This window comes from Mustela nivalis, assembly GCF_964662115.1.
Source record: "Mustela nivalis genome assembly, chromosome: 6".
Taxonomy (NCBI): domain Eukaryota; kingdom Metazoa; phylum Chordata; class Mammalia; order Carnivora; family Mustelidae; genus Mustela; species Mustela nivalis.
The window spans coordinates 140,941,017-140,954,756 of record NC_139025.1 but is presented as its reverse complement, the minus strand read 5'-3'; the positions used below and the strand labels follow the sequence as shown (position 1 = coordinate 140,954,756).

Sequence of the window (13,740 nt, the reverse complement as noted above, 5' to 3'; positions counted from 1 at the left end):
GTTTTTTTGGTTTCTATTTCATTGATTTCTACTCTGATCTTTATGATTTCTCTTCTCCTTCTGGGCTTAGGGTTTCTTTCTTGTTCTTTCTCCAGCTCCTTTAGGTGTAGGGTTAGGTTGTGTATTTGAGACCTTTCTTGTTTCTTGAGAAAGGCTTGTACCACTATATATTTTCCTCTCAGGACTGCCTTTGTTGTGTCCCACAGATTTTGAACCGTTTTATTTTCATTATCATTTGTTTCCATGATTTTTTTTTTCAATTCTTCTTTAATTTCCCGGTTGACCCATTCATTCTTTAGAAGGATACTCTTTAGTCTCCATGTATTTGGGTTCTTTCCAAACTTCCTTTTATGGTTGAGTTCTAGCTTTAGAGCATTGTGGTCTGAAAATATGCAGGGAATGATCCCAATGTTTTGATACCAGTTGAGTCCTGATTTAGGACCGAGGATGTGATCTATTCTGGAGAATGTTCCATGTGCACTAGAGAAGAATGTGTATTCTGTTGCTTTGGGATGAAATGTTCTGAATATATCTGTGATGTCCATCTGGTCCAGTGTGTCGTTTAAGGCCTTTATTTCCTTGCTGATCTTTTGCTTGGATGATCTGTCCATTTCAGTGAGGGGGTGTTAAAGTCCCCTACTATTATTGTATTATTGTTGATGTGTTTCTTTGATTTTGTTTTTAATTGGTTTATATAGTTGGCTGACCCCATGTTAGGGGCATAGATATTTAAAATTGTTAGATCTTCTTGTTGGACAGACCCTTTGAGTATGATATAGTGTCCTTCCTCATCTCTTATTATACTCTTTGGCTTAAAATCTAATTGATCTGATATAAGGATTGCCACTCCTGCTTTCTTCTGATGCCCATTACCGTGGTAAATTCTTTTCCGCCCCCTCACTTTAAATCTGGAGGTGTCTTCGGGCTTAAAATGAGTTTCTTGGAGGCAACATATAGATGGGTTTTGGTTTTTTTATCCATTCTGATAGCCTGTGTCTTTTGACAGGGGCTTTTAACCCATTAACATTCAGGGTAACTATTGAGAGATATGAATTTAGTGCCATTGTATTGCCTGTAAGGTGACTGTTACAGTATATGGTCTCTGTTCCTTTCTGATCTACCACTTGTAGCTCTTTGCTTAGAGGACCCCTTTCAAGATTTCCTGTAGAGCTGGTTTGGTGTTTGCAAATTCTTTCAGTTTTTGTTTGTCCTGGAAGCTTTTAATCTCTCCTTCTATTTTCAATGATAGCCTAGCTGGATATAGTATTCTTGGCTGCATGTTTTTCTCGTTTAGTGCTCTGAAAATATCATGCCAGCTCTTTCTGGCCTGCCAGGTCTTTGTGGATAAGTCAGCTGCCAATCTAATACTTTTACCATTGAATGTTCCAGACTTCTTTTCCCAGGCTGCTTTCAGTATTTTCTCTTTCACTGAGACTTGTAAATTTTACTATTAGGTGACGGGGTGTGGGCCTATTCTTATTAACTTTGAGTAGTGTTCTCTCAACCTCCTGAATTTTGATGCTCGTTCCCTTTGCCATATTGGGGAAATTCTCCCCAATAATTCTCTCCAGTATACCTTCTGCTCCCCTCTCTCTTTCTTCTTCTTCTGGAATCCCAATTATTCTAATGTTCTTTCGTCTCATGGTGTCACTTATCTCTCGAATTCTCCCCTCGTGGTCCAGTAGCTGTTTGTCCCTCTTTTGCTCAGCTTCTTTATTCTCTGTCATTTGGTCTTCTATATCACTAATTCTTTCTTCTGTCTCATTTATCCTAGCAGTGAGAGCCTCCATTTTTGATTGCACCTCATTAATAGCTTTTTTGATTTCAACTTGGTTAGATTTTAGTTCTTTTATTTCTCCAGAAAGGGCTTTTATATCTCTCGAGAGGGTTTCTCTAATATCTTCCATTCCTTTTTCGAGCCCAGCTAGAACCTTGAGAATTGTCCTTCTGAACTCTAGATCTGACATATTACCAATGTCTGTATTGATTAGGTCCCTAGCCTTCGGTACTGCCTCTTGGCTCTTTTTTTTGTGGTGAATTTTTCTGCCTTGTCATTTTGTCCAGATAAGAGTATATGAAGGAGCAAGTAAAATACTAAAAGGGTGGCAAGAACCCCAGGAAAATATGCTTAAACCAAATCAGAAGAGATCCTAAATTGTGAAGGAGGAGAAAGGGGATAAAAAGAGGTTCAAAAAGGAAGAAAGAAAAAAAAGAAAAGAATTTTAGAAAAGAAAACAAATAAAGAAAAATATAAAAAAGAAAATATATATATATTAGATAAACTAGTTTAAAAACGTTAAAAAAAAGGGTAAAAGTTAAAAAAAATTTTACCAGAAGGTGAGAAAAAAAAAATTAAATTAACGGCGAGACTAAAAAAAATCACAGGGATAATGCCATGAGTTCCGTGCTTTGCTTTCTCCTCCTCTGGAATTCTGCTACTCTCCTTGGTATTGAAACCGCACTCCTTGGTAGGTGAACTTGGTCTTGGCTGTATTTCTTGTTGATCTTCTGGGGGAAGGGCCTGGTGTAGTGATTCTCAAGTGTCTTTGCTCCAGGCGGAATTGCACCGCCCTTACCAGGGGCCAGGCTGAGTAATCCGCTCGGGTTTGCTTTCAGGAGCTTTTGTTCCCTGGGCGCTTTCTGTAGAGTTCCGGAGGACGGGAATACAAATGGCGGCCTCCTGGTCTCCGGCCCAGAGGAGCCGAGAGCCCGGGGCCCCACTCCTCAGTGTGCCCTCAGAGAACAGCGCCCAGGTACTCCCGTCTGCCTGACCTCCGGCCACGCTCCGAGCTCACCGTGCCTGTGGCTGGTTCAAGGTAACACCGAGCTGTGAGCTTACTGTCCGCTCTGTCTCTGTAGCTGGTTTTCCCGTTCCAATACCCGCAAGCTCTGTGACAGTCAGACACCCCAGATCCTTCTGTGACCCTGCGGGACCTGAGGCCACGCTGACCCCACGTGGGCTTCACCCCGGTTTAGCCTCTGGAGCGATGTCCCTCAGTGGAACAGACTTTTAAAAGTCCTGATTTTGTGCTCCGTTGCTCCGCCGTTTTCCGGGAGCTGGCCCCTCCCCCCGGGGTCTATCTTCCCATCGCTTTGGATTCACATCTCCGCCAGTCCTACCTTTCAGAAAGTGGTTGTTTTTCTGTTTCCAGAATTGCTGTTCTTCTTCTCTTTGATCTGCTGATGGATTTGCAGGTGTTTGCAATCTTTAGATAAGCTATCTAGCTGATCTCCGGCTAGCTGAAGTAGTCTCAGCCTGCTACTTCTCCACCATCTTGACTCCTCCCTGGGATTTTTTTTTTTTTAAGATTTTATTTATTTACTTGTCAGAGAGCGAGGGAGCGAGTGAGCACAGGCTGACAGAGTGGCAGGAAGAGGGAGAAGCAGGCTCCCTACTGAGCAAGGAGCCTCGATGTGGGACTCTATCCCAGAACGCTGGGATGATGACCTGAGCCGAAGGCAGCCGCTTAACTGACTGAGCCACCCAGGCGTCCCTCACCCCGCCGGTCGGGATTTTTATCAGTTCTTATTTCAGACTTCCTAAAGTTTAAATATTTAAACTTATTTACAGTGAAAAATATCATGAGTACTAGATTTCTTTATTAAAAAACAAAATATTATGGTAACATGATTTTATGTATATGTATTTATATAATATCTCTATATATACACATGCATATATGTAATTTCCATGGAGAATAAGCGTATCTAAAATTTTTTTTTTTTTAAGATTTTTTATTTATTTATTTGACAGAGAGAGATTACAAGTAGGCAGAGAGAGAGAGGAGGAAGCAGGCTCCCTGCCGAGCAGAGAGCCCGACGCGGGACTCGATCCCAGGACCCTGAGATCATGACCCGAGCCGAAGGCAGCGGCTTAACCCACTGGGCCACCCAGGCGCCCCACGTATCTAAAATTTTAAATACATTGTTTTTTGGGGATAAGAGCATGTAAGCTAAAAAAAAAAAAAAAAGCTGTTTAAAATTGACCACCTTTTGTATACAACCCATTTTGAAATATGTTTGCTTTTTTAAATTTATTGTATAAAAGAAAACTTGGATATACCAGGGAAAAAAGTAAACAGCATTGTTTTTGTCTTGAGTTTCTTTTCCCTGTCTCCTTTCCACCATTTCCTTATCCTTTCCATCTCCACTGTCACTAGCAGATTTAATAATATAGGCTAGAAAATGAATTATAGGACCTGCCAAGCTGTGCTATATACCGAGAATTCTGTATCTGCTTCCTTGAACTTGAGAGATAGGGTTGGTGATGCTTTGTAAGTAGAACAATACAGCACTTTAAGGATCTTTGTTGGTATATGTACCATTATTTGAATCAATTATCTTTGGCTAGAAACAGTAAGCACTGCTCAGGCATCTTACTTCCAGGTTTGGGATCCTTTCTGAGCTCAGAGTAGTGGGGGCACTAGCCAGACTTGTTTTGGGAATTATAGGACTTAGATAAGAGACCACTAATATATGACCTAAAGGATTATGATAGTTTTTTTCATCAAGGTTCTTTGATTCTAAGAACTAGAAATCCATTTAAAGTAACTCAAGCTAAAGAAGAATTTATCATTTTTTAAAAAAGATTGTATTTATTTGAAAGAGAGAGCACAAGCAGGGAAGAGGGGCCGAAGGAGAGGGAGAAGAAGGCTCCCTGTTGGGCAGAGAGCCTGCTTCAGGGCTCGATCCTAGGACCTGGAGACCATTACCTGAGTCAAAGGCAGATGTTTAATTAACTGCGCCACCCAGATACCCCTAAAGGAGAATTTATTGAGAGAATACAGTCACGTGGCACCCAAGGCAGATAGGAATACTGGGTGTTCTAAAGGCTTGGCACCAGGAGCTCCATCTCAAGGTCTGCATGGTGTGTCATCTCTGCCACCAACCCTGGTTTGCTGGATGACTCTGGCAAAGGCTTTATGTAAAAATAATTGATGTTCTGGGTCCTTTTCCAGTTAACCATTTTTATAATCAGAGTATAATTTCCAAATTTAAAAAAAGCTTTATTTATCTTACTGTCTTTTGTCGCAGTGGGAGAAAAGGGTTGGTGAGCTGTGGGACCTCTATCTTAGTACGAATAAGATTTTTTAAAAAACTGGGTTGGTTCTCTATAGATGGTATGAATTTTTCTACTCTAGAAAAGTATGACTTTTGTTTTTCAGGTTACCAAGTTTGTATTCCAACCTGCTGGGCTCAAAATAAGATCCAGAATCAAAACCTTTGTTTGGTAAAGACTATACACACACAGTGTAAGAGATGTCCTCTTGCACTACCAGTTCTATTCTTTATTATCCAAAAGCCCACTGGGGCATCTCCCAGCAGCTTTCAGAATATAAAAGTTAAATACATGTATGAATTTAAGAAATTATACCTATGAAATTATATTTTTTCTCATAGTTCAAAAGTAGCCAAATACAACAATTTCTGTGGATCCATCTGGTACAAACTAATATTTTTAGATTGCCTTATTATGTATTTTTACAAATTCATAACTTTATGTTTTAGAAGACTTCTAAAGGAACTTGTCATAGCATCCTGATCTCGTTCTTTGCCTTTTTTTTTTATCTTGCAAGTATTAATAAATAAATATTTTATGCTTGTCTACCACCTTGTTTGTCTAGATTCAGAAAAATGTAAAGCAGTCTAGACTTCAGTCTTTGACTTGAAAGTTCACGTATTAGTTGAGGGTACATTAGATAGGTAAATACAAGGTAGTATAAATAAATGAATGTTCTATTGAATAAGTGCTCTTAGAATTTTATTGTAGGGAAGTAGTAGGGGAAAAGTTTCATGGAAGATGGGGTTCAAACAAGGCCACAGGCCATAGTGAGCTATAAAACAGTCCTACAGAAAAGAGGGCAGGGTTTTAAACAAGTGAGCCGGTAAGTAGGAGCTAAGCTGTTGGTGACTTGCAGTTAGGCTAAGGAATTTTGGTTCTGTATTCTGTATCTGTTATTTCCAAAGAGGGATGTAAGATATGTAAAACAGTCTCTTGCAGTTTAGGAAGAAAATATTAGAAATTCTACTCTAAAATGTGCTTATTAATATTAAAAGGATTAATTTATGCATATAAATTGCAAAATGTATGCATATTTTGTGGGCTGTGCATAAAATATGTGTCTGGATGGGGTAGCTAATCTAAGTCTTAGAGACTGCTGCTTTAGATTCTAGAGAAGCATCAAAGATTTAAAACAGGTGTGATAAATACAAAGTGGTTTTGAGGAGACCCGAATCTCTAACAAGTTATGGGACAGATTAGAAAAGAGAGTAGAAAAAGTACAAGGGTATATTCTAAGCATCTAGATATAAAGCAGCACAGGCCTGTGTTGAATATGGTGGCAGTGGAAATAACTATAATCTATAAAACTTGGTGTTCCCTGTGAATTGTGGGGGAGAAAACAAAGCATGCACCTCAAGATTGCTTTCTGTGTTGCCTGGAGAAGGGTAAGTCTGAAGAGGGGATCTGTTTAATGAGAGGTAGTGAGTTCCATTGAAATAGAGTAGCCAGATATCCAAATGAAAATGTGCAACAGGCAGTTGAGACTATAGGTCTTCCAAATGTTAGGTTAGGTGTGAAAGAAAGCATAATCATTACTCTTACAACTATAGAATGAACAGGCATCAAAGATTTTATTTAACGAATGAGTACACCAGTAAGATGTTACAGCCAGTTCAAAGAACTCAAAATACCATGTAATAGTGGTTAAAGAATGCTGAAGTGAATTTACAAATGCAAGAAAACGGGTCAGTATCCACAAGGTGATAATCAGTGACATCCCACAGGAAACAATTTCTATGAACAGGAGTTATTTGCAGTTATTATTCATTTTCTGCAAGTTAATTAACATCCATCCCTACAGAGTTGTAATCTAGCTTTGTCAAAGAACAAAGGTAGATAAACCTGAATGAAAGTTCTAGCCAGGATGTAATTTTCATTGTTTTTTCCATAAATTGATGGAAATGTTTTAAATTTCAGAGCCTTCCTATTGGTAGGGTCTTTAATCAATAGAAGTTTTTAAGTTCCTCTTCATTTAGTTAAAACTCATTTAATTAATACAAAAAAAAAAATGACCCACCTCTTTTAAGTTTAATTTGGGCATTTCCAGCTCAGAAACTGTGGATGTGATACAGGGATCCCTTGTCCCTTGGAAGTTTTGTTTTTGGTTTTTTGTTTTTTTGTTTTAAGATTTTATTTGTTTATTTGAGAGAGCACAAGCAGGGGAAGCCTCAGGTAGAGCGAGAGGGGGAGAAGCAGGCTTTCTGCTGAACAAGGAGCCCAATGCAGGGCTTGACCCAGGACACTGGGATCATGACTTGAGCCGAAGGCAGACGCTTAACCAACTGAGCCACCCAGGTGCCCCTCCCTTGGAAATTCATATATGTAAAACACCACCCAGTCTTCTAGCAGCTCAAATTTCACCTTAGAACTCACTTACTTCAGATGGAGAGGAACCCTGCCTCAGAAGATTGTGGGTTTGTTGTTGTAGACTGTTGTACTCTTAATACTGTGATAGGAATAGCATTTAATTTATGAATTACCACAAGAATTAAGGATTACTCTTTTATTTCTTGAAGAAGAATACTGAAAGGTTACAAGCCTTCTCTGATCATCTCTCCTTAATTTTTGATACTATAATAAATTAACACAAATCACTAATCAGTTAACCAAATATTTTCAAAAAATTTAGCAGCACATTAGTTTTTTCTTTTAAAAACCAATGCTTAGTACATACTAAATCCTAACAAGAATTACTGGGAAGCTCCCTTGAGTTTACATTTACTGTGAAACATAAGTCAAGGGTAGTTTTATACTACTGTTAAACAGTACTCTTCAAAAGTAAAATCATGACTCTCAAATCTAAAATGAACATGAATCAAAGACTTTAACTCGTGGGCACCTGAGTGCTCAGTCCGTTAAGCATCCAGCTCTTGGTTTGGGTTCACGTCGAGATCGTGGGGGTCCTTCGATCACCCTGCATTGGCCTCCGCATTCAGTGCAGAGACCACTTGAGAATTCTGTCCCTCTGCTCCTCTTTCCCACTCACACACACTCTTTAAAAAAAAAAAAAAAAAGATTTTAACTCATTAGTGACTGAGGAAACTGAAAAAAATTACAAGTGGTTAATAGATAAATCCTAAGATTAGACAAATACATAAGCCCATCAAGAAGGCAAAATAAATTTTCTTCGTAGGTGCAAAAAAATAAAAGACCTGACCTCTTCCACAGTAGTGACAGAAGTCAATTGAACCACCATCAGACAGAATTTATTTGCATGTCTACAAACATTAATTTCCATTATTACCAGTTTCAACAAATTAACTTCTATCTCTACAGAGTTGTTAAATAGCTCAAAGGCACAAACCCCATAGAATCGGATGACATGGAAGGATGTGCCCTAAACAATACATAGTTTTCCATAAAGACACTTAGGAGGGGTTTTTTTTTTTTTGATCCATTTAAAAAGCTTTCAGAATCTGTCCTTAGATAACTAATACTTAAGGTAAATATTAGCTAAGGACGTTGATTATTTAAAATCTGCATTTTATAATGTATGTTCAAGTATGCAGAAAGTACCTGACCGAATTGGCCCAAAATATAAGAAGAAGTGCCATTAAAATCATAATATTGTTTACATCTATTGTGAGGAGTAGAAATGTTTGTTTTTTAAAGGTGTTTAGCTAACCCTCCAAAAATAAAATTTCTTTTATAGAAACACACTGATGAAAATTATATGGGCATTCATTTTAGGATTTCATTTAAGTAATCTTTGCAGTTGGAATCATTAGACATGTTTAGAACACTGGTACAAAAGAACACCTAACAGGTTGTATCAAGTTAGCTTAAATTAATAACTTAATTATTTAAGAAAAGCAACTTCAGTCAACTTACATGATACATACCTGTGAAACTTGAAATTATTTTGGCACAATTGAACTTTCCCCATGAGTTTGCCATAATGTCACTGAAAACTGTCTGTTGATGTACAATAGCAAAGTACTTTTTATGAAGTACTATTTACTTCAGAATGGACCATAATAATCATCTGTAATAGCCATAGACTGTGCACCGTGCTAGTACTCTTAAGGAATACACAACAACAGATTCCTCAAAATGGTAGCCTTTCACACTGTTTTCTTCGTTAACCAAGTGTTTTTATTGTGGCTGACCTGAAGCACGTGAAAAAATTGAAGCTAGCCTGTTTCTTATATGCCTCACCTAAGCTTGTTAATAGATGACAGCATTCCATGTGTTAGTACCTGTGACACAGGAGAGACTTTTACTATTAAGCTATGTGGTAATGATAAAGAAGACAGAAAAAGTCTTTTTATGGTAGTTGGGTCCTCACAACAACTCTTCATGTTCTGGTGATAAGAAGACGCAAGTTGGGTATCCAGTAGAGGTACATGAGCTTGTTATCTCCAGAGCTGATAGAGCCTCTTGAATTCCCTCACAATGACAGGAACCCCATCTGAAGTGAAGGCTTGCAGAGCTGGAGATACCAGAACACTATTCTTTATGAGTGCAAGTAGGGTTAACCCTGTTGTTGTAGAATAAAACTTCTGTGTAATTACTTTAAAAGTCCATATTCTTTTTCTTCAGTAATTTGAAAGGACTTCAAAGAGGCACATAGTTGGTGGTCGCTATTAGTGAAAGCATGACTATGAATTTCCTAGTCTTAAGATGCGTGAATATGATGGGAAAATATCTGGAGATTTCAGGCTAGAATAAGTCAACAAGTTCATGATGAAATCTGTGTAGGCACTTACTATATTTGTTTTGTTTCTAGGGCTGTGTAGGTTATAAGAGTTCATTGTGTTCCAATATTGTGAATGTTAACGTCTTCATTGCTGATAGCAACTTGCAGAGCTTTGGCAAGCAGAACTTGCTACAGTGAGCGGGGGAGAATACATGTCTCCATCCCTTAGTTCTAAATAACTGGACCTTTTATGGCTAAGTACACATAAAAGTTCATGTGATTAGTTATATCCATAGAACGTAGAGCCACGGGGCCAGTGTTAGGGAAGTACAGGTAGTGTTTGCTCTATGCTTATGTTTAGTGATTGTGTTACGGTGGGGGTTTCAGAGACTATATGTGGGATTCCTAGTGCATGCTAAGTAATTGGAGAAGTTAACGTATCAGCACTTAGGATTGTTTATGATTCTGTAAGCATGAAAAAAATCAAATTGACTAAAGGATTTTAAAATAATTTGACTTCAGGGAAACTAAGAAAATAATTTCCTATCTTAACCTGTTGTGTGTTTACATTCTTTCAGTGCTTATAAAATAAGCATTCATAATTGTAAATTATATTTTAAAGGATATCAAGATTACTATGAATTAATTAAGTGCATCTTAAATCTAATTTAAATAATCATTAAAGAATAAATTAGCAAACATAGTACTAATTTATTGATCAAACTTTGTTTCCCAATTAAATAAACTTCATTAGTTTACTTGGAAAATTTTAACTTCCCAAAACTTCACAGTGGTTGATTAGAAAATCAGCCAGCCTCAAAGCTATTTAAAATGTTGAACTCTGTAATTCTACTTTAAAAAAACACCCATTGGGGTTTTTAAAAATTTAGACATTCTGGAAATAAATTAGTATTCCACAAATTGTCAAGCCCTTGGTTGTAAAGCTACTCTTTTAAATATTGAACAAGTCATTTCATGGTGATTTTAGTGAAAAAAATTAAAAATCAGAAAACAAATAGTTCATTATATTTTTACCTCAAAATAAGAAGGAAAAGTGAACATATTGTCTAGGAGATACTTTCATAACACAAAGTTTTCCAGAAAGTCAGTTCAGTGGATTAGGTCAACCCCTGAAGGAGCTCTGTACGAAGAGGTAGCCAAGGGGGTGAAAGATACATGCTGTTTAACATATTATTACAAACTTTAAAAGTAAGTAGAAGGGGGAAAATTTCATTAGTGGGGTTTTTTTTTTTGTTTTGTTTTATAGAACTTCAAAATAAATTTGTTGCAATCTTACACCAATAGATGTTCAGTGTCACTAATAAAGTCACTAATAATATGTATACTCTACATAGAAAAGAGTCATAGCTGTCATATGTAAATAAGTATTTGAGTTTTTTGCCTTTAAGTTTTGTAGGAAAATGATAGTATTTAAGAACAAATTAGGAATGAGGTTACTGAGATAGGATGCTAATTCTTTCTGGTGGCTAGGATAAACTCAGGTGGAAAGCAGTTTCAGTAGATGAAGTTGCTGAAATGTTCATTTTGTAAAGGCACTATGATAGCTTCTCAGAGCATCATTTTGATACATTTCTGTGTCAGTTTGCACACTCATTGGCCCTATCAAGATGTGTTGATCAGGCTGTAATCAGATTCAGATTGTAAATGTCAGAGCCGTGAGTAATTTAGTATCTCTAGGAAGTTTGGGAAGAAAGAATCCAAATAAATTAACATTCCTTTTTTTCTTAATGTGCACTGGGAACATTAATTTTGCTTATACCTAAGGTTTACATTATTTGGAGGATTAGAGTACATTTGTGATCATTTAAAAACCATTTCAGTGGCTCTTGTAATAATTCATTCAGTCTGTGCTCTCTTAATAAATTTTACAAAACTCATGGCAAGTTAGTATCATTTGTGTGTGAATTTTCCAATTGTATTTCAGACTTTAAGAAAGAAAGGCCTGAATGGTTGTGAGAGTCCTGATGCTGACGATTACTTTGAGCACAGTCCACTCTCGGAGGACAGATTCAGCAAACTAAATGAAGATAGTGATTTTATTTCAAACGAGGCCCTGAAAGTACTTTTACTTTACCTCTACTTTTTATTTGTTGATCCTTTTTGTTAACTTCATTATATAGGCTCTGAACAAGAAGGAACACAGAGGGTGCGACAGCCCAGACCCTGATACTTCCTATGTGCTAACTCCACATACAGAAGAAAAATATAAAAAAATTAATGAGGAATTTGATAATATGATGCGGAATCATAAAATCGCAGTGAGTACTAAAGTATGGTTTCTGCTTTTATCTTGTGCATGAAGATATTGGCTATGCATCCTGTTTATTTTCGCAGTGGGTGATGATACCAATAAGTAGAAGGGGAAGAAATTTCGTTAGGGTTTTTTTGTTGTTGTTTGTTTTACAGAACTTCAAAATAAATTTGTTGGAGTCTTATAATAATACATGTTCAGTGTCTTAAACAAGGAAGTGAAGAGAAGGCATCCTAATCTAAGTTCTACTTACTGTCTCCTATACCTTTGGACAGGGCGCATAAATCCCTCTCAGATGCCAATTTTCTCATCAGTAAAGTGAATGAGCTGGCTTACGTAATTTTTAAGGTCCCTTCTAGCTCTTAAATTTCCATGATCGTAAATATAAAGGGTTCATATAAGATTTCCCTTTCCCTCTCATGACTTAAAAAATATTACATGTACATTAATAGATCTTGAGACTATAAAATATAAAGTGATTAGATTTATTACAAAATTTGATGTTTCAGGATTATTTTTAATTATTTTGTATAGTTGCTGTAATAGTAGTAACTTACTCTTTGGTTCTTTGTAAATGTCTGAAAACTATTTGGCAAAATACCTCCAAACTTTTCTTTTCTTTTATTGTAGGTATTGAGGAAGAGAGGCTTGGCTTGATACTAATTTAAGGAAGCAAAGTTTTTAAACTGGTTGCAAATCAAATACTTGGTTTAAAATTTTCCTATGCTCATACATCTAACCATCATGAAAACCAGTAGTTTTTTGAGTTATCCTTCTTTGATAGTTCTTCAAAGAGTTCTTACGGGGAGCTCATTGGCAAGAGCTGCTTAAAACAGCTATTTTGGATCTGATTTTCTAAAGCTGCATCTGTAGTGTAGGCTTCAGGGAACAAATTGGTTCTGATTCTGATATTTATCTTATTGTCAGAGTTAATTCTCTTAAAAACTATGCCTTGAAGTATACATCATGGATTATCTCTTCAAAGGAGTCCTTTACTATAAGAAGCTCATGAAAAATAGATTTAAGGAAGTATTTTTGTGCTAATACAGTTATTATTCTTTAAAAACATAAATAAAATAAAATCCCTTCTGACCTCACATGGATGCTGGTGACTTTGTAGTAAATGTTAAACTGCAAAATATTGTGTAAATAAAATTGCTTTACCTTTGAAAAAAAATTTTTTTGTCATGTAGCCATTGTTTTATGTCAGTTAATGAATGATAATTTTCTTTCTGAAATAATCTATTGAATAGAAAACATAAATTATGTTCTTCCAACTTTGAATTAGCAGTGTTACCACTCTTTGCAATCACTTTTAAAATATGGAGAGAAGAAAGCTTTCTTCTTTCTCTATAATGGAGATTTTATAAAGAGAACTGTTATATTCATGGTTAACAAGTATATTATATATGGTCTACGAAGGAAATACAAGAAGAAATGACAAATACTGTTTTAAGGGGGTGTGGAATACTTAGGAGGGAAGTAAGATAGCATTTATAATTATAACTTAATCTTCATACAATTTAAAGATAGGTTTTCAGCGGTTAATTTTATTGTTTAGATGGTTTCTTTGCATTTCATCACACTCAGATTGCATTGTGTTGTATATATGACTTGATTTTTTTTTTAAGTTTTGTACATTAAGAATGTCAGTCAGTTAAACCAGGGCTGATTTATAATGTCCCACATTTGGTGTATTAAATTTATAATTTGTGTACATATTTTCTCCTTTTGTTAAATTTGTAATCTCTCAATAGAAATGTAATG

General features: G+C 36.4%; 1 protein-coding gene across 1 annotated transcript in view; it reads left to right on the top strand.

Moving 5' to 3' along the window:
• The window catches only part of LOC309867643 (myocyte-specific enhancer factor 2A-like), a 96,452-nt gene that overhangs the window by 58,570 nt on the left and 24,142 nt on the right, over positions 1–13,740 (top strand). Inside the window, 1 exon segment of the mRNA XM_082736702.1 lies at positions 11,647–11,781. Coding sequence (XP_082592828.1) covers positions 11,647–11,781 — 135 coding nt within the window.